This window comes from Blennius ocellaris (genome assembly GCF_963422515.1).
Source record: "Blennius ocellaris genome assembly, chromosome: 15".
Classification (NCBI taxonomy): Eukaryota; Metazoa; Chordata; class Actinopteri; order Blenniiformes; family Blenniidae; genus Blennius; species Blennius ocellaris.
In genome coordinates this window covers 5,834,428-5,852,651 of record NC_137664.1, presented here as the reverse complement: position 1 = coordinate 5,852,651, position 18,224 = coordinate 5,834,428, and the positions used below count along the sequence as shown (strand labels likewise).

General features: G+C 44.3%; 1 protein-coding gene across 10 annotated transcripts in view; it reads right to left on the bottom strand.

Moving 5' to 3' along the window:
* Window positions 1–5,336: 5,336 nt before the first annotated feature.
* The window catches only part of mast4 (microtubule associated serine/threonine kinase family member 4), a 106,432-nt gene continuing 93,544 nt past the window's right edge, over window positions 5,337–18,224 (bottom strand). For 6 of the 10 annotated variants that reach the window (XM_080510198.1, XM_080510201.1, XM_080510202.1 and 3 more), the window contains 11 exons: window positions 17,479–17,589; window positions 16,662–16,784; window positions 14,810–14,919; window positions 14,143–14,264; window positions 13,341–13,543; window positions 13,056–13,259; window positions 12,374–12,600; window positions 12,041–12,163; window positions 11,564–11,700; window positions 10,822–11,006; window positions 5,337–10,718 (listed from right to left, as the gene is read on the bottom strand). In XM_080510198.1, coding sequence (XP_080366324.1) covers window positions 7,150–10,718; window positions 10,822–11,006; window positions 11,564–11,700; window positions 12,041–12,163; window positions 12,374–12,600; window positions 13,056–13,259; window positions 13,341–13,543; window positions 14,143–14,264; window positions 14,810–14,919; window positions 16,662–16,784; window positions 17,479–17,589 — 5,114 coding nt within the window. In that variant the 3' untranslated portion in view covers window positions 5,337–7,149. The remainder of the gene's footprint in view (window positions 10,719–10,821; window positions 11,007–11,563; window positions 11,701–12,040; window positions 12,164–12,373; window positions 12,601–13,055; window positions 13,260–13,340; window positions 13,544–14,142; window positions 14,265–14,809; window positions 14,920–16,661; window positions 16,785–17,478; window positions 17,590–18,224) is intronic. The other 4 variants (XM_080510200.1, XM_080510203.1, XM_080510206.1 and 1 more) reach the window with 1 other exon arrangement.

Genomic DNA, 18,224 nt, shown 5'->3' with positions numbered 1-18,224 from the left:
AATGCAGTGGTAGCAAAACAGTTAACTGCTTCATCTCACAACAAGCTGGTGATTTTACTTCAATCCTGTACTTCCTCGGGTGTGTTTTTAGTCTGTAACTGTTTCACCAGTGTCATTTACAATATTTCTGACTTTAATGCATCTTGTATGAACACAATGATTTACTCACGTGTAAATTGTACTTCCGTGTTCATTCATGTCTTCCCTGCAAGCAAAGAAATAACAGTGACTTGTTGGATGATGTATGAAACAACAACAAAAAACAAACAAACTTGGTCAAATGAAGGAAATACAGGAGAAAAACTGGCTCAAATTCAGAGCTGCACCAGAAGACATTTAGAAATGACTGAACATTAGAACACAACATCATATCTTATAATAAAAGTCTGCCAATAAAAGTGGAAGGGAGCCAGATGAGGAAAAGCCTCTCACTGTGAAAACAGCAGCAACAGACCCAATGTTGAAAAAAAAGACAAACTTCTTCAAGTGTTGTAAATCGCACAGTGTGTTCCGAACAAATCTATTAGCAAAAGCTCAAACACAAGATCTGAGACACAGATGTTTTATTAACATGCAAACCTTCAGACGATCAGACTGTGACCTCAATAATAAAGCAGTAGAGGAAGGATGCAGTTTTTATTTACGTCTTATAAAAACTCCTCAACTTTTATGTGAAAGATTTAAAACGAGTTTACATTCTTTTAATCCACTTTTCTTGAAACACTTTGTCATTCACAGCTGAAATAATAATAATAATAGCTGTTGAAACTGTAACAACAATGCATTTGGGACTATCGTTCGTCACCTGTGATGTGATTTACCAGCCCCGCACCACCGGACACGTTAAACCAGTGGCTTCCATATGTTTTTCCAGGGAAGTGTCCTCAGATTACCTCCTGAAAAAAAGAAAAAAAAAAATTCACTCCCTCTACTGATGTCAGAACAGTTGAGGACGCATCAATCCTCACAACATAACCAGGAGCCTTCAGAACTCCAAGTCTTCTCTCCTTTAACGAGGGCGACTGCGAGTCGAGTCCAGGCCTCAAAGTTGTGAACCAGTCTTAATTAGTTTTTTTTTTTTTTAAGAACTTTTCCGGGGCAGAATTACAAAGAGCTTCAGAGAATCATAGATTTATGAAACACACACAGATCCCAGGTGTAGATTGTTAATCTTATTTCTGTCCTGTTGGTTCACTCCTTGTGTGTGTGTGTGTCAGACACACACACACACACACACACACACACACACACACACACACACACACACACACACACACACACACACACACACACACACACACACACTGCTTTTAACCGGACACCTAGTTGGTAGTGGTGCAGGCGGCTGCTCACACTGTTAGTATTGATCCGTTTTAGCAAACTGGATCAAGATCCAGCTCCAGATTATTAACCTCATAATCTATTGGGTGACGCACCATTTTCTGTATTTTTAAGTAATGAAAGTCAATATAGGAGTGGATGTAAGCACATGATTATCTCTGTTTTTGAAGCAAGTTTATCTTTTTTTTCCCCCCCTGACATGCACTCGTATAATCAAAAAAATTTATTAGTTCTATTAGGTGTTTGTTTGTCCGTAAGGAGCCGTGACCTTCATTATAATCCAAAAACTCTAAGAGGATTTCTTCAGTTTCTTCATTCGTTCCTCTATTCAGCCTTTTTGCTTAGTAATCAGACTGCGAGGACACTGATCCATCTGCAACATTAATCTTGTATGAAAGGAGTTCCCGAGGATCATCAGGGATTGGTTTTTTTTTTTTCTGTGTCAGGACAGTGGCCTAACGTAGTCCTTAATCTGAGGCCGTCTCATCTGATGATACTGCAGATACGAGCTATCAAGATCATAAAATCTACAGATCAGAATGTGAAATACAGAAAGACGATAGATTAGTTGTTGATTACATAACTGTGGAGTCTTTTATGATTTCTTTACCCTTCACTTCATTTGCTCTCCTTATCTGCACTGGCCACACATTGCATAACAGAAGACCTACTTCACGAGGTTCCACCCACATGCACACAAGTGGAAAAAGACTGCCCCCTATCGGTGTGACATGTAAAGGCTGAGAACAGACTTCACTGTACATTACAGCTTCTTCTTGAGGTTTTTTTTTTTTTGGTTTATTTCTGGAGAAATGTGCACGTTTTCCTTTCAGAAATGACCATTGGTTCCTTGTTGTATTCAAGTAGATGTTAATTGTTTTAATTCCCTTCGTAACTTTTGCATTTTTACTCCCTACATTTGAACATTAATATCTATACTTACTCATCCTCAGACTTACTTGTTGTAACCTAAATGAACTCAATCACAGAGAAAGGACCAGAGCAGCTGCTGGTTAAAACAAACTGTACGAATAACTGAGCACTTACAGAACAATCAGGTGAATCAAGGTCGAAGACATCTTGGTTGTTTCCATTAAAGACAAAAACAATTCTTCAAAATCAAAGTGTAAGCTGGAATCTATCATGATTTTTATGAAGTCCTGCAAGCTTATACTTTAATTTAAGAAATTTTAGTTTGACTAAAAAGTAAAAAGTCAAATCACAAATTAATGTTTAAATACTTTAACATAGTATTTAATAAAAATGCAATAGACGGAGTCTGTTTTGTATTTGCATCATGTGTATCGTTAAAAATCACCGTCTTTACTCAAGCCGGGAATTGAATTTTAAGACTTCTATTTCTTAAGAATGTAAGTACTCTTACACAATGCTGGTGGAGACATTCAAGAAATCCATTTTAAAGCACCTCAGACTAAAATCACAATATAGCCGTACTTCCCCGTTTTATTTTTTATACCATTCTGCCAATATATGTTATATTAGAAACGTTTTGAAGTCTTTCAATCAGTGGTGCAGATGATTTGTACCCACCAACAGCTCAGTGACTGTAAAAGGATGTTTGGTTACGCAGATAATTTAACACTGTTGTGGTGGTTGGGATGGTCACCATGACAACCAAAGAATGAAAAAGATTAAAAAAAAAGAAAAAAGGGAATCGAGTAACTTGAAAAGGTAATAAAGAAAGCAAATAAAGGTCATTAGTGGGTTTAGTGGCGGTCGTAGTCAGTTTGCATGTTCTCCCTGTGCGTGTATCGGGTTTTAAAATGTGTGTGTTTGTGTGTGTGTGTGTGATGCAGCTGTAACCTTTGCCTTCAGCTCTGCTCCTGCAGGATCCTCGGTTGAAGGAGAAGAAAGACGGATGCTTGTTGAATAGAACAAGATTTCTTCCCTAAAGTGCTGCAGAAGAATATCTCAACACTTTATTAAAACATCAATAGATTTTACTTGTGAATCTCATTTTCAGCAGAGTCAGTGACGTCATCACTCTTCACACACCACTGGGTGCAGGTGGTGATTTATATGCAGAGCCGGGGATCGAACGAGTATAAAGGACAGTTTCCACTGCACCACTGACTTTTTTTTTTGAAGTCTGTAGAAACAAACGTCACTGTATTTCTCAATTTATAGCTCAAAAGGATTCTCACATTTCAACAAAAGGTTAAATCTTCTTGCCAAATCTTTAACTGTATTAGCAACATACGTGTTATTTTGCAGAAATTTACCGAAACGTGTCTTGCAATTCAAATCTCTTTAATAAACTTGTAAAACAAGGCATCTAAACAAAAAATGCGGAGATGTCATATTTGGAGATTTACAACTAAAATACGTTAATTTGGAATAAAAAGATTATTTTTATACAGCAGATTATGACTTTAACTCGTCAAAACCATTTCTAGTAAGTATCCTTTTTTGGGGAATAAATTACTTTTTATCTAAATTTGAAGAAGAAAATGCAACAAGAGTGTTTGATATATACTTTGAAAGTAGATTTTATATAGAAGTAAATTAAACATCTAAATACTTAAAAAGTAACTATGTACATTTACTGGATTTTAAGCAGATTGACCTCAATTTCTGGCCTTACTTTCTTTTTTTTTTTGTCTTTTTTTACTTGGCGCTTCGTATGGACTGACTTTTTAACATGGATCAGCTCGTAAATGAAAAAATGAAGGACTAATTCATAATTCCATTTTATTTTCAGTATTACGCAACATTAGAAGTATAAATATCTGTTTTAATATACAACATCTATGACATCCATAGAGCTTTCCTCGGGCAAAATACAAAACTCAAAACACTTTTATTGCACATGTTCTAAAAGACAAACCATCGTAAGCGAGTTCATCTAATACTAGTTTTGCACAGAGGAAAAAGTAGAGAAAAGGAAAAAAAAAAAAAAACAACCGAAAAGAAAACGGGAAAGACGAGCAGACGAAGAAGAACCCGACGTATGAAAAGACATCGATTTACTGCACAGACGAATGTTTCGGTTGAACATCCCGATGGAGTCTCACGTGACTAGAAACGACATTTACCTGTGACACAGAACAGAGATTTGGCAAATCAATAATATACAAAATATACATCCAAGATGCTTCGTAAACAAACATCGAATGTGCTTTGAGGATTTAAACATCTTTTGTCGCAGGAGGAAGGAGAAGAAAAAAAAAAAAACAACATGAAGGGAGGGGGGTTTATATGGGGTGGGGAAAAAAAAACCCAAACAAAAACAAACTGCAATAAATTTCATTCAAATCCGACTTCAAAAACTTTCAGTTCCAGATTTGTTTCACCCTGTGAACTGCAAGCGTTAAGGTGCATTTTATTCTCTAAACAACACTTTGACATTTACAAAAATCTAATGAAACATCAGATTCTTTGAGCAATTTAAAAAAAACAAACAAAAAAAAAACGGTTTTGCTCTCATTTTCATTATATGCCCGTTTTTTTTTCATGAAGCGACGTAGAAGCAAGTAGCCAAGCTTCGCTAACGCCAATGTCCTCGGCTACCTTCTGCTCGTCATCGAAGCGCTGCAATTTAAAGGCATCTACAGTATGGAGACGTGGCGTGAAGAGCAGTGATTATGAATATATGGCAATGCGTGTGTGTGTGTGCGTGTAGTACCAAGTCATTTGCTCTAAAGGTATATGCAGATATGCAGATTAGCAGGACGTTCGGCGCTCCGGTGAAGCTGCAGCGCCGAAACTGCAAAAAACGCCAAAAAACACGACTGCAACGATACGGGACACCGAAACCCTGAACCGAGAAGAGAAGCACTTTGTGTTAATGGAGCTCGACACAAATTTCTCTCACGTGGTTGTTAACCCCCCCCCCCCCCCCCACACACACACACACACACACACACACACACACACACACACACACACACACACACACACACACACACACACACACACACACACACACACACACACACACACACACACACACACACACACACACACACACACACACACACACACACACACACACCAGGCCCAGTCTGGCTCATCACTCCAACACAGCGTTTCACGTTTTCGCCGTTTCTCAGGAAAACGCCGACAGCCCCTCACAGTTTTCTTATAGAATGCTACATTTCTAGAAATAGCCCAGGAACCCCGTCATGCCCGCTCTCGCTCTCTCTTCCAGCTCATTTCATGTGGAAACAAGTCGACGAGGAACATTTCATAATAACCAGCAGCAATAAATGGTAAATTGGTAACCTGTTAATTCAATTCAACGAATCGCGTTTGTTTAAATGTGCAGCTTCTGCTCATGTTGTTTTTTTTTTTTAATAATATGAGACTATAAACATTCGATTTGTCACAAAAAGTAAGAAAGACGGTGCAAAAAAATGAATTATATAACGGATTTCCACTGTCTATACATGTACTTACAGTGGAAATGTACTTAATGTTCATGTAAAAAAAAAAAAAAGTGTGTAGGTAATTACATAAACCAACATGACCAAAGCAACATTTGAACTAACATGATGACTGCGTTAAAACAGTTTTGTTCATTATTTTTGATATTTTAAATTCCCAAACACCTCATGTCACATAAAAAAAGTTTGAATTGATATTTACTACTTATAAAACTGCTTTAACTCAATATTTTGTTATTGGTTGTTGCGTTTATAATTATTTGAATAAAATAATTGAAATCCTATTTTCTGCCGACAACACTAATTATTAATGTCAGGAATATTATCTTCAACAGAACCAATAGCAAAATACACATTTACCACATTCCCAGTGGTTAAATAATCTTAAATATCAGTAACATTAACATTATTTGCTTACTGATGATTATCATTCATCAATGATAGTCGTTATGAAATGCTGCTTTTCGCTCCAAAAAAAAAAAAAAAAAAAAGAGGAGGAAACCTTTGATGGCAGATGTTGCGGTAGCTCACTTTAGACCACACAAGCAGAACATGACACTCTTAATATCGAGCATACAAACAGGACACTGCAAAATCTTTACATATAATACAAACGACAATCATGTGAGCCCATGTATCCCCCGTTTTACAACGTCGTCTTATTTACACCATATTGCATAAAAATCAAAGAAACATATGTACACGTGTCAGAGGAATGTGAATGAACACCCACGTCTCGCTAAAGAACAGCAAGTTGTAGTAAATTCCCATAATTCTAATTGACCGCTTTTTTTTGAGCTTTCTGCATTTTTTTCTCGCCGAGTTTTAAGGACTTGAAGTTGTGTTTCCCCCTGCACGAAACCCCCCCTCCGACGTTAAAAACAATCGGATCACGCCGAGCAGAAGCGACACGGGAAAAACTGCCCAGCGGAGAATCTGTGTGGTCTACTGCATTGAAAGAGACTCGGATATCAGGGCGTCCCCCGTCCCCCCCCCACAAGTGAAGAGTGCAATTCAAAATCATTTATGGCACAAGCTGTGCAGTATCGCCGCCTCTCTCTCTCCATCTCTCTCTCTCTCGCTCACTCTCTCTCTCTCCTGACATACTGATTGCACAAGGCGTTCTGCCATGAACAAAAAAAAACCCCAAATCCCTCCAAACATTCACTGGACGTTAAAAGTAGAGAGAGAGAAAAAAAAACAAAAAAACACCAGCGGACGATCGCGTACATTCAGACATGGAAACATAGTAAAGTAATCTGATTACCTCTCTATCGGCGTGTAACAGCTTGCCCGGTCCCCAAACTAACTAACTAACTAGCAAAACAAAACAAGAAAAGAAGGCATGAAGATGTTTGCACAAATCCTTCTTAACATTTTCACTCCATCTGATTTCCAGTCATCACTTTTTGCTGCAGGAGCTACGCGGCGACGACTCCTTCTTGCACCTGCCGCCATCTTTGTCAGCGCCGTCTCGGAGTGCAGACGGCGACGCCTTGGAAGAGTCCCTTTTAGTGTTTTTCTGCGCGACCTCTGGAGCCGTCTCTTTCTTCTTCCTGTCGGCCGGCTCCCTGCGGCCGGAGGACGCCGGCTTGTCGGGGGCGGCGACTCTGGCGTCGGGCTTCGGGGCGCCGTCTTTGGACGTCTTGGCCGCCGGCTCGCCGGCTCTGGTTGAGGCGACGCCGCTGCCCGGCGCCGGCGTTTCCTTACCGACTGCAGGCTTGGGCAGCACCGGCGGCGGGTCGGGCTGAGAGGGAACACCCGACCTGAGCTGCTGAGGCGCGGCGAGAGGAGAGGTGACATCTTTTGGTTTGGACTGGTCTCTGAGGACTGCGGCGGGGCTTCTGGGCAAGGGGTCTCTGGCTTTAGGATCCAGACTTGGCTTGATGGTGGGGATTGGAGCTACGGCGGGTTTGGGAGCCGGCGGTACGGCGGCGGTTTTCAGAGGGGCAGATTTTGGTCTGAAATCTGCGATGGTGATTGCTACAGAGGTTTTGAGCTGGGTTTCTCTTTGCTTCAGGTCGGGGCGAGTGGGCGAAAGAGTGGGCTGGCCAGATTCTGCCGGCTTCCCCTCCCCTCCGGTGGACGGCGGCACGCCGTCCTTGCATTTACCGTCGTCAGCGTTTGGAGCCGCCGGCGCGGACTCCTTGTGTTTTGACTGTGGACTTCCTTTGACAGGAACGGGAGGAGCCGTTTTTGTCTCCGTCTTGGCAGACGCCAGCGCTGCAGGTTGTGGGTCAGACCTCGACTTGCTTTTGGGACTCGAGGCGTTTTCACCCGTGGCCGCTGAAGCCACGTTTTTTGGTTTCGCTGAGGGGGCCACAGTGTTTTCTCTCGCACTCAAAACGGGGCCTTCTTTCTTGGAGGTGTAACATTGTGAATCAGAGGGTTCCTCTTGTGCTTTTTCAGCTGGAAAAGTCTTTGACAGCTGCTCTGAATCGCTCACATTGCCTGTTCTCTTTGTCTTTGGTGATACAGGAACGTCTTTCTCCTGCAACAATGAGCCACTGTCCTCTTTTGCCGCAGCAGCAGACACAGTGTTGTCCTTTTTGTTTGCGCCCAGTGTGACTTGTGCAACTACATTTAATGACGCCTTAGCTGAAGAAACATCACTCTTCTGCTCCACATTTGAAGCCGTGATGTTTCCCTTCACGGGTGTGGAGCAGTCTGAACCTCCGCCGGGTTTCACGGCGGATGTGTCGGGCTGCACGCTGTCCTTACCGGCAGATGTTTTCCAGCAGTCGTGACGCTCCGACTTCAAACTGCAGGATTTATGGTCTTGTACAGACCCGATTGCTGATGTGGTGAGAGGGACTTCTGTATTTGAAGAGCAGATGTTGGGCAGCTTGGAGAGAACATCCTCTGAACGGTTCTGTACGTTCACCTCAAACACAGAGGTCACGTCTGGGTTTATCCTCCTCTCACAGCTCTGACCTGCCTCCAAGCCACAGTTTGTATTCGCTGGCACAGGTGACGGTCTGCAGGCAGCTGGCGTCTTGGCTTGTGTGAGCGTGGGGGAAGTTTTCACGTCCACCTCCAGCTTTGCTGCAGACACAGACGTGGTCGTCTTGCAGCGGTCGGCACTTTGAGATGCGGCTCGTGCTGCAACTTCCTCCAGCTCCGCTTCGTCCTCCTGATCTTCGTTGCTCACCTCCCGTATGGACGGCGTTTTTCCGCAGGAGGAAAAGTGGGAGCTGTGTCGAGGGCCTCGGTGATCGTGGGCCAGCGATGAGCCCACCTTCACGATGCTGCTCCGGCTCTCCGGTTTCAGTATAAAGTTCGACGCCTCCACTTTGCCGCTTGGGGCTTTAAACGTTTCGCCGTGCCTGTCTCGTGTTTTCTCTCCAGTTTTCAAGTCTGCGGTTGCATTATTTGATGGCTCTTTTGGGACAACGATGCTATTTAAAGCTGAAACGGCTTCAGGGCTCAGGGAAGAAGTCAGGGGGCTTTTTATCTTATCTGTATTTTTCAGTTGGGGGATGGTTATCTGTCTCTCTGTGGGGCTCTGCAGCCAAATCGGAGAAACAGTGCTGCTTGTGTTCTCTGCCATCTTTGATAAACACGTTTCTGTTTTGGAGACTCTGGGTCCAGAGAGCAGACCAATATCCAGGGTGCCCTCTAGAGGTTTGAGTGAGGAGACGTGGCGACTTTCAAGTTTATACTCGGACGACGTCTTTCGAAGTGGGGACTCGGCGGAGGAGATGAGCTGGAGCTTCTCCACGGCGCTCTCTCCTCTGCCGGAGAAAAGCTTTGGCGACAGGCCTTCAGGACTGGAGTGTACGCTGCCCAGACCTCCCTTCATGTGATCGTGAGACATGGCGGTGTCCAGCTGGAGGCTTTTGGACCTGGTGGAGCCGAAATGGAGGTTCTCGTGGAGGCCCGAAGACAGGCGGCACATGCAGTCCTCTCTCTCTTCGAACGACAGCCTCTTCCTGGTGAACTCGATGTTGGGAGCTTTGAAGTCCAACCTGTCAGGCTTCATGCCGTCTTTACTCGGCCTGCAGTGCTGCCACTCCGGGTGGATGGAGCAGAGAGGTGATCGCAGTCCTTCGCTTTCGCTGCCGCTCGACTCGGCGATCCCCTCAGAGACGCGCGTGTTCAGTTTTTTATATAGGACGTCTTTAAGAGTGGTGCTGGCAGCTTTGGCCTCCAGCGGGCCTGACTCAGGGCTGCCTTGCGTTTTATTCTGACTTCGAACCATAAAACTTTCCTCTCTGTCGTCGCCGCATAGGAGCGAGGAGTCACACTCGTGCAGGGCGTCCTGTTTCTGCAGCGACTCCCTCCTCTCTGACCAGTCCTGCCTCTTTGCAACCATCTTGGACTTCAGCTTCTCTTTATCAAGCTCCTCCAAAGACTCCTGCCGGCCCACCTTACGACCGACGGGCCTCTTCAAGCAGCCCTGCTCCACCGGACGCACACGGGTAACGGCCAGCGGCTCACAGGCAGCCTCGTCGGCGCTCTGTAGCACGTTGTGATCCCGCTCACCCGGCCTCAGCTCCTCGTCCTGCACCACCTCCTCCTGGGTCACTTCCAAACTGTGCTTTCTGGAACACAGGTGCTTTTTATCCCCCGTGTAGGACGGGGACAGCTTCTCCTCGGACTGGACGCGCTTTAGGAGGGGCGAGCGGGGCGGCTCGGCACTTTTCGGCCGAGCAATGTGTCGCACGATTGTGGGCGGGGAATGTATTTTGGCCGGGAAGGCTTGGGTCGCCTTCGAAATGGCGACAGAGTGCCCGCTGAGAAGAGGGGACGGCGAGCGCTGGGGAGACGTTGGCTGGGGAGTTGGGGAAGGCGTGCGAGCCAAAGGGGAGAGCGGGATACTGCCGGCGGACTTGCGACGGCCTTGACGAAGCCTCTGACCGGGCAGTTTGGGGCCGAGGCCATGCAGGGTGCTGGGACGGATGTGGCCTGATCCTGCGGGGGAGTTTGGAGCGCTGGAGCTGGGCGAGCTGCTCTGAGAGGAGTTTCCAGCTGCAATTTATAAACATAAGGGAAAAAAAAAAGTGTATTAGTAAATCCCCTAATCTCTCTGAAAAACATTCAGGCTGGCATGGAATTAGGTAAAACTCTCCACCTGACTGGGTGAAGTCTGGAGCGGGGCGGAAGGTGGCAGTGGGGGAACGAGGGGACAGACTGTGGGTAGGGGAGCCAGGGAGACTCTCACCAGATGACAGAGAGTGGTTGAGGGAGGAGAAGCTGCGGCTGGTGTGCAGAAGAGGCGACGGCTGCATGGCAAAACGTCTGAAGAGGGATCGTCGCCTGAAAAACAAGAAAAAAACCCGGTAAAAAGCCCAGTTTTTAAAAGAATGATATGAATAACAGTTCTTTAAAAGGACTTTGGCAGAAAAGCTTTTAAAAAAAATTTGCAAACGTGAATGATAAAAATCGTGTCCAGTTGAAATGACTAATCCTGCAGGCTCACAGGTTCACACGCTTCGTCTGTGTCGTGTGTCTGCCGCCTAGAGGCCAAGAGTGAAACTAACAATGGCTCTGCACTGTAGACCATACACTCACCTGTGTTGTGCAGGACCACACAAACTCCAATTCCTCACAGTATGTCTGGACACCGTTACAGTTATAACTTGCTATATTTTATGTAATAGTAATAAAACCAGTTTATTATTCTGACAGCGATCGTGTGACAAAAACTTGAGTAAATGAGCATTAATTCATACACAAACACGTATGCATAAAGTAAAAAAAAAAAAAAGTTCAGACACTACATTAATTCATTCCTTCAAAGTAGCACAGATATTTCAATTTGCATTTTAAAATTCAAATGGGGGGTTGTTGCATCAAAGACAGAAGAGTTGTACCTCTCGGGAGTTTTCTCCTTCTTTGGCTTTTTGCCACATCGGACCATCTTGCTCCGGTAGCTGTTCCTTCGGGCTGGACCTGTTTTTATAGACGTGTTTTCAAAGGGGGTTGTAGAAATGGCCACTTTGCTGCCGCTCTAAAAAAGAAAGAAAAAAACAAAACGTCGGTCACCCAGTGAACGCAAAGTTTTTATTAACAAAATAGTCTTGGGCATGGGCTCATTTATCTATTTTGAACTTTCTAAAGTCCAGTAAATCTATGGTTTTGATCATTTGACATAATTATTAGACTATAACTTGCATCTTGAAGAAAATGCTTCAAGAGGAGAAACCTCTGACATGTTCTCAGCCCACGACGGGCAAATAACAAAAAAAAACGTACAAGTTATAGCCTAGACAACACACAAGATGCAAAATTACACCATATAGAATATCCTTATTACCCTAAACGGTTTCTGTTTAGATATTTGTGGTTACCTTCACCAGGAGCTCCACCACCTCGGTGTGGACGAGGCCGTGAACTGGTTCTCCGTTCACGTGTGTGATGAGATCTCCAGCTTTGAGTCCTGCTTTATGTGCCGGTCCTCCATCTTCTACATTCTAATCAACAGGGGCCATAGACAGGAGCTGATATATCACATCTTTATTTACACAGTATATTAACTTTCATATCTGAAGTGCAACTCAAAGTTTGTCACACTGGGAGTTACTTTATATAAAGTTAGATATCACAAAATGAAATGTTGGAAGGGACAAATGACCGTAATAATTGTCACTTTTCATTGTGAAATACATCCTCAGGGTCCTTACCCAGACCATGTGATATACGGTGTAGATGTCGCTGTCACAGGCGTACACCCGGATGGCCCTCAGCGTGAAGCCGAACTTCTTCCCGGAGCTGTGGATGACGACGGGCTGCCGAGGGTTGGAGGTGGAGAGGGAGGAGTCCCGGCTCGGGGAGGAGTCTCTGGAGGACGGGTCCGAGGAGAGCGAGTATGGAGACAGGGGGCTCGCCAGTGGAGAGACCCCGAAGATATCTGAAAGGATGAGAGAGCAGAGCTCACCACCCAAGCAGCTCCTTTTATTGAATCAATCAGACTTGGAGCGGCCCTGAAGTCGGGACCGAGGTGCAGCTGTAAAGCCTCTGAGCCTGCTTTCATTCTGCCCCTGCTGCGGGTGAAACTAATGGGATTTTCTCTCCCAGCAGTGAGGACCTCTCCCGCTCCAGCCCTGCTTGCTTCTTGTCCTTGTTACAGAGGCTTGTATTTGGCTATTTGTGTGCAGCCACTCTGTACAAATGGATCTCACAGCAGGGCGTCACACACTGGGCCAATTTTTCACAGACACATGGCGCGCTTTCATCTCTGTCGCATTATTTGTTCAAAGTCCACTGCTGGTGTTGTGATTCTCGACACGTCATCGCTCGAAGACTCAACGGCTCCTGTTTTTACTGCATGTGTTGACGCGCGTTTGTGTCGTCTCCTTCACTCACCTCCAGGGATCATGAGGGAGAGGGCACCGGTGGACACGGACTTGGGCACTTTGGCCAGGGGCCCGCTCTTCTCCGCAGCGCTCTCAGGCCGCAGTGACGACGTCAGCAGAGGCGTCTGGTCCACCGAGGCGTGACCGGTGCCATCGGGACTCTCCACGCCCTCTCCTCTGGGCGTCAGCTGGTCCAAATGCTCAGAGAAACTTCCTGCATTTTACACATGATACAGTCAAGAGTGAAACAGAGAGGCTGCGGTGTATGAGGAGATCTTCCGGCTGGAGCTCGTACCGGAGAGCGTCGCCCCGCTGTGAGTGCTGCCAGGCGTGGTGGCGTCAGGCTCGTCCCCGGTGGAGGAGGCGACCTTGCTGGGGTCACCGAGGCCCGAGGTCTCGTCCCCTTCGCTCTCAGCCGAGATGGCAAACTTCGGTAGCGCACCGGGACGTGGGCCCAGATTCAGACTGTCTGTGTCCGTGGAGTGGGACAGAGAGGGCCTGAAACAGAGGGGCATCGTCTCTTAGGACTAACAGACTCAATACTTGCATATATACAATTATTCATACTCAATGGCTTATTGACCGTGAGTTTTGGAGAATCAACCATTGCAATGCAAACATACTTAAAAACATTTTGTGTGGCGTGAGTTTTTCAAAGCAGGACACATTTCTGGTTCGATGGTTTTAAGAGATATTTTCAGGAAATTTTGAACCAAAGCAAAACCAGAATTCCTCAGTTTGATTTTTCTTTCAGGTTTCTTTTTAATCTTGCACTTGTTTCAGCTCTCTTTGCGCTCATCCTTCATCTGCTGCTGTATTGTTGATGTAAAGCACTTTAATTTGCCTTGTTGCTCAAATGTGCTACACAAATACATTTACCTTGCCCAACTAAAGATCTGCACAAGGCAGCATGCCTCCAACCAAGAGAAAATAAATAAATCATTTTTCACTATGAAAAATTAAAAATCTTATCAATCTGTGATTAATGTGCACTGGGCTGTCAGTTTGAGCCGTACTTCATTCTGTAAAGTGTTTCGCTGCAGAGACTCAGTGAACTCTGGCTTGATATCTAATGAGAGATGAAACCGCTTGCGTACAATTCAGCAAAGTCCGGCGTCCAGCTGAGAGTGTCCACCGTCAGAGGGCTCTCGCTCTTCTTCTCCTCCGTCTCTCCCTTCTCCTCCAGATGCCCGCGAGACAAATCAAGACTGCTGTACACCTGAAATCCACACACAGACAATTAAAAAACTTTTTTTTTTTTTAAATATGCATTTTCTGCAGGTAGTGTGTGAATGTGCATTGTGGCTTTGTTGTGTGTGTGTCTTATGAGCTCAGGTGCAGCTGAGAAAAAGGTTTTGGTGCAGCTCTTCCACAGAGACATCCTGCTGCTTATTGAGACACACTGTAATGCTTTGTTTTGATGTGAGAGAGGAGCATACTGCAATGCAGTACAACGACGACTCCCAGCTTGTATGACTGTATTGTGTCACACAGTACAAGAAAAGAAAAAAGAAAAAGCTCTGATTTGCAAGCGGAAAATATATGCAAAGCTCCTTGTGTGGGCAAAAAAAAAAAAGGGGGGGGGGGGTGCAGGAGGGAGAAGCCTTGTTTTCTCGACACAAATTTCCATATGAAATACCAAACAGTCCGTGTTTTGTTTCCCATGAGAACAAACCGAGGCGATCGGCTCATTTACATCGCTAATGTCGTTGGCAGCACTGACGATGCTCGTGTGTTTGGCTGGAAAGCATTCGAGGAGCACACCTTTGAGAATCGGTGAGAGCAGGAGGAGAACTGCCGCAGCTCCACGTTGAAGTCTTCATCGTTGGTGTCGTCTTCCTCCGTCTCCAGGTGATGGTACCTCTCCGAGCGAGCTGAGAGGGAAGCAAGGTTTCCATTATAAGGTCAAAAATATTATTAGATTGTTGAGAACTCATTCAGCCTGCTTCACTTTTTGGGGGAACGATAGATTATGTTTTAAAATTCCCAGCAAAACCAATGTTATTTATTTATTTATTTATTTATTTTGTAGCGCTCACTTCACCCTTCATGTTTCAGCGTCTTTCTCTTTCAGATCAACCCTCTCTAAAAGCCCACCTTCTTGTTACACCAGCATCACCACAGTGATGGCAGCAGATGCACATTAGAAAATGAGGAAAAAATTTCAATATCAACTGCCAACATGGGACTTCACTTGGGTTCTATAATATGTTTATGTTGAACCTTTTACCACTAGAGTCCAAGCAGGAATATATTTTGATGAGAAACCCTAACATAAGCAGATTTTGTCAGCCCTTATTCTTTCATTTTCATGCTTATGTTTTAGACCTTCACATCTCTGAACTTCCTTGAATGCAGGAAGGATGCATGCGCAAGACTTAGTGAGTGTTTCTCAGTGTCTAGGTTGTGTCCTTGTAATGCGTTTATGACACGTCATCGACTCGTGCAAACTGAGGAGGTCATTAAAAGGGTCCCGCCTCAGTCTGTGTTAGAATATTAAAGAATCCCAGAGATCAGAGGAGGCGCTGATGATGCAGCTGTTAAAGATCCCTCCTTGACACGGAGACACCCAATGAGCTGACATTTGACCGCTTTCCCCAATTAAAAATTTCCCCAAAGTAGCAACTACAGATTTCTGATTCATGTGCAAATTTGAACAATGGAAGAAGCTAGAAATAACATCAACATTCTCTCTGGTTTGTGAGCCGTCCAACAGATGGGTGAAAAAAAAAAATACACATCAGTACCACCGTCATCTTCAAAAATGCTTTTCCAAAGTTAATTACAGACAGAAGAAAAGATGAGAAAGAAAAGATGTTCGACAGAGTCTCTGCCTCTCTAAAAGGCAATTTCTTTCAGTTTATTCTCAACTTAATACAAAATACTTAATACTAAATACTTTTGCAACATTCTGTTCCAACTTTTTTGCAGGAGCATTACTGTCAGCAAATTAATGAGATAATATTTCTAGTAAATTGCTAAACTGTGCCACGTACAACATCAAATACGTTGCATTTTAAGCTATGCTGAATAAAATGAGATTGACTCATGTGAAATCGCAGATTATGTGAATCCGCTCGTTATTTTTGACCTTATTTAAGATCCACTTTTAATTACACCTAATGCTTATTGTAGGGAGCAGAATGCACATTAATTTATCCACTGTACACGGTGTATTAGGTCTCACAATGTAATTAGCAGGAGAACTTTTTGTGGATGAACACCGAGTTTTGGATGTTCTCAGTGGCTTAAAGCGGCAGCTTGGCCTCCACATACATAATCATCAAAACAGCTCTATATCTGTAGCGGCTATCAGATATTCTCGTGAAGCATCAGGTAACGTCTTGACCTTGACTGTGGCAGGCAGAGGATCCATCCACATGTGAATGCAGTGCAAATTGCACTGATTTGCAAGATTGACCTTCGGAAATATTCGCTGCCAAAAAGACCCTATCATGGTTTTTAATAAACTACTGCAAAGTTTTGCAGATTGTTATCCTTATGATTCATTTCTGTACGAGTTCTATTGTCAATACATTTTTCAACATTTCTTTTTCCCAATTCACACAGTGTTCTTGCATTTTTTTTTTTGTTCTTTTTTTCGCTGTTGACTCACTGTCGAAGTAGCTGGTGTCGTCCTCGGACTCCAGCTGAGGGATGAACTCGGCCTTCTGCCTCAGCAGGCCGTTCCAGTCCAGGTTGTGGAAAAACTGATGCTGCTTCACTTCAGCAGCTCCACCTGCGGGTAAATTAAAAACAATTTTGAGTGAGTTTGATTATAAAAAAATAAATAAAAAAATAAATAAAAAATCCACCCACCCCACAGTAAATGTAAAAAAGTTTAGTCGAAGGACACGCGAGTACAAATCCCCAGATGTTGACATTGAACGGTTCACTTAAACGCAGGAGGTCAAGAAACGCTTACGCGACGTTTCTCTTTTACCCCCGTGTGGCGGGCAGCCAAAACCGATATCACAACCATAAATTATGCAGGACAATTTCCTGCCTGTGACTTTTTATGGGACAGCAGGCGACTTTGTGAATGGCAGCCCAGTGAAGGAAGTGGTGAGGAGGAGGTGGAGGTTCGGCTGTAACCGGGCTGAACTGAACTACATGCACCCCCTCTGATTAAAAGCTTTTGTCCCGGGTCATGGTCACTTCCACGGTCTGCGGATCTACGCTCTCACAGTGTCTGACCATGCGTGGAAGTAGTTTCATAAAGCAGGGAGGAAATAATTGCATTTGATCAAAGGAAAGAGGTGAGTAGGCCGCGGTTTAAACTGCTCCGCTGCTGGATGACCTCAATTTCTCCCCCCGGTGACTTGGAATAATGAGCGCTGCTAAAGTGGCACATGAGACTTTATGACGGCCGCTTGTACCGGTTTTATTTCTTAACAGGGTTGAGGCCATTTTTTTTTTTTTTTTTTTTTTACCATTCATACCTGCGCCCATCCTTTCCAGAGGATTCTGCCTCAGCAGCAGGGTGATGAGCTCCTGGGCGTCGGGAGGGGGGGCGTCCTCTCCGTCAGGCCAGTTGATCTCATCTGGAAATGCATGGAAACCGAAAATCACTCCAACATGCAGGGCGTAAGATATGCAGTCGGTATAACCAACACATTTTAAAGGACACAGCTGTAATCAGGTGGTGCGTGAGTAAGGAGGAGATTCTTAACTTCAGTCTACAACTATGAGAATCCTTAAATCTACAGATCACGTCCATATTGAAAGTCATATATGCAACCTTGGTTATCAATATTAATTTTGACATTTTAGCCCATCATGACAGCTGTTTTAATCTAATCCAGTTCTTTTTTTTAATCCTATAATCTTAAATTATCCCTCCAAAATAGCTTCACCAGCAAAAAAAAAAAAAGAAAAAAAAAAAGGAAAGTTTTAAGGTCGGAGGGTAAAGGCAAGTGAGACTATTAACATTTGCACTGGCTTTTGTTAACAGCCTTGTGGATTTAGGAGTGAAAAGAGGAGCAAAGCCTGTCTGCGCCATGCTGATTGTCGGCTCCGTGCGCCGTTTGGCCTCCATTTTAATCATATTTGTGAGCGCGTTATGAATATGTATGCACGGCCTGAGGCCACGGTGGCATGCATTGTGTGTTTTCAGGCCCCTTTAATTAACAGTCGCTCTCAGAGGCTCGGTACAGTTTGATTGAGAGCATACCAAATC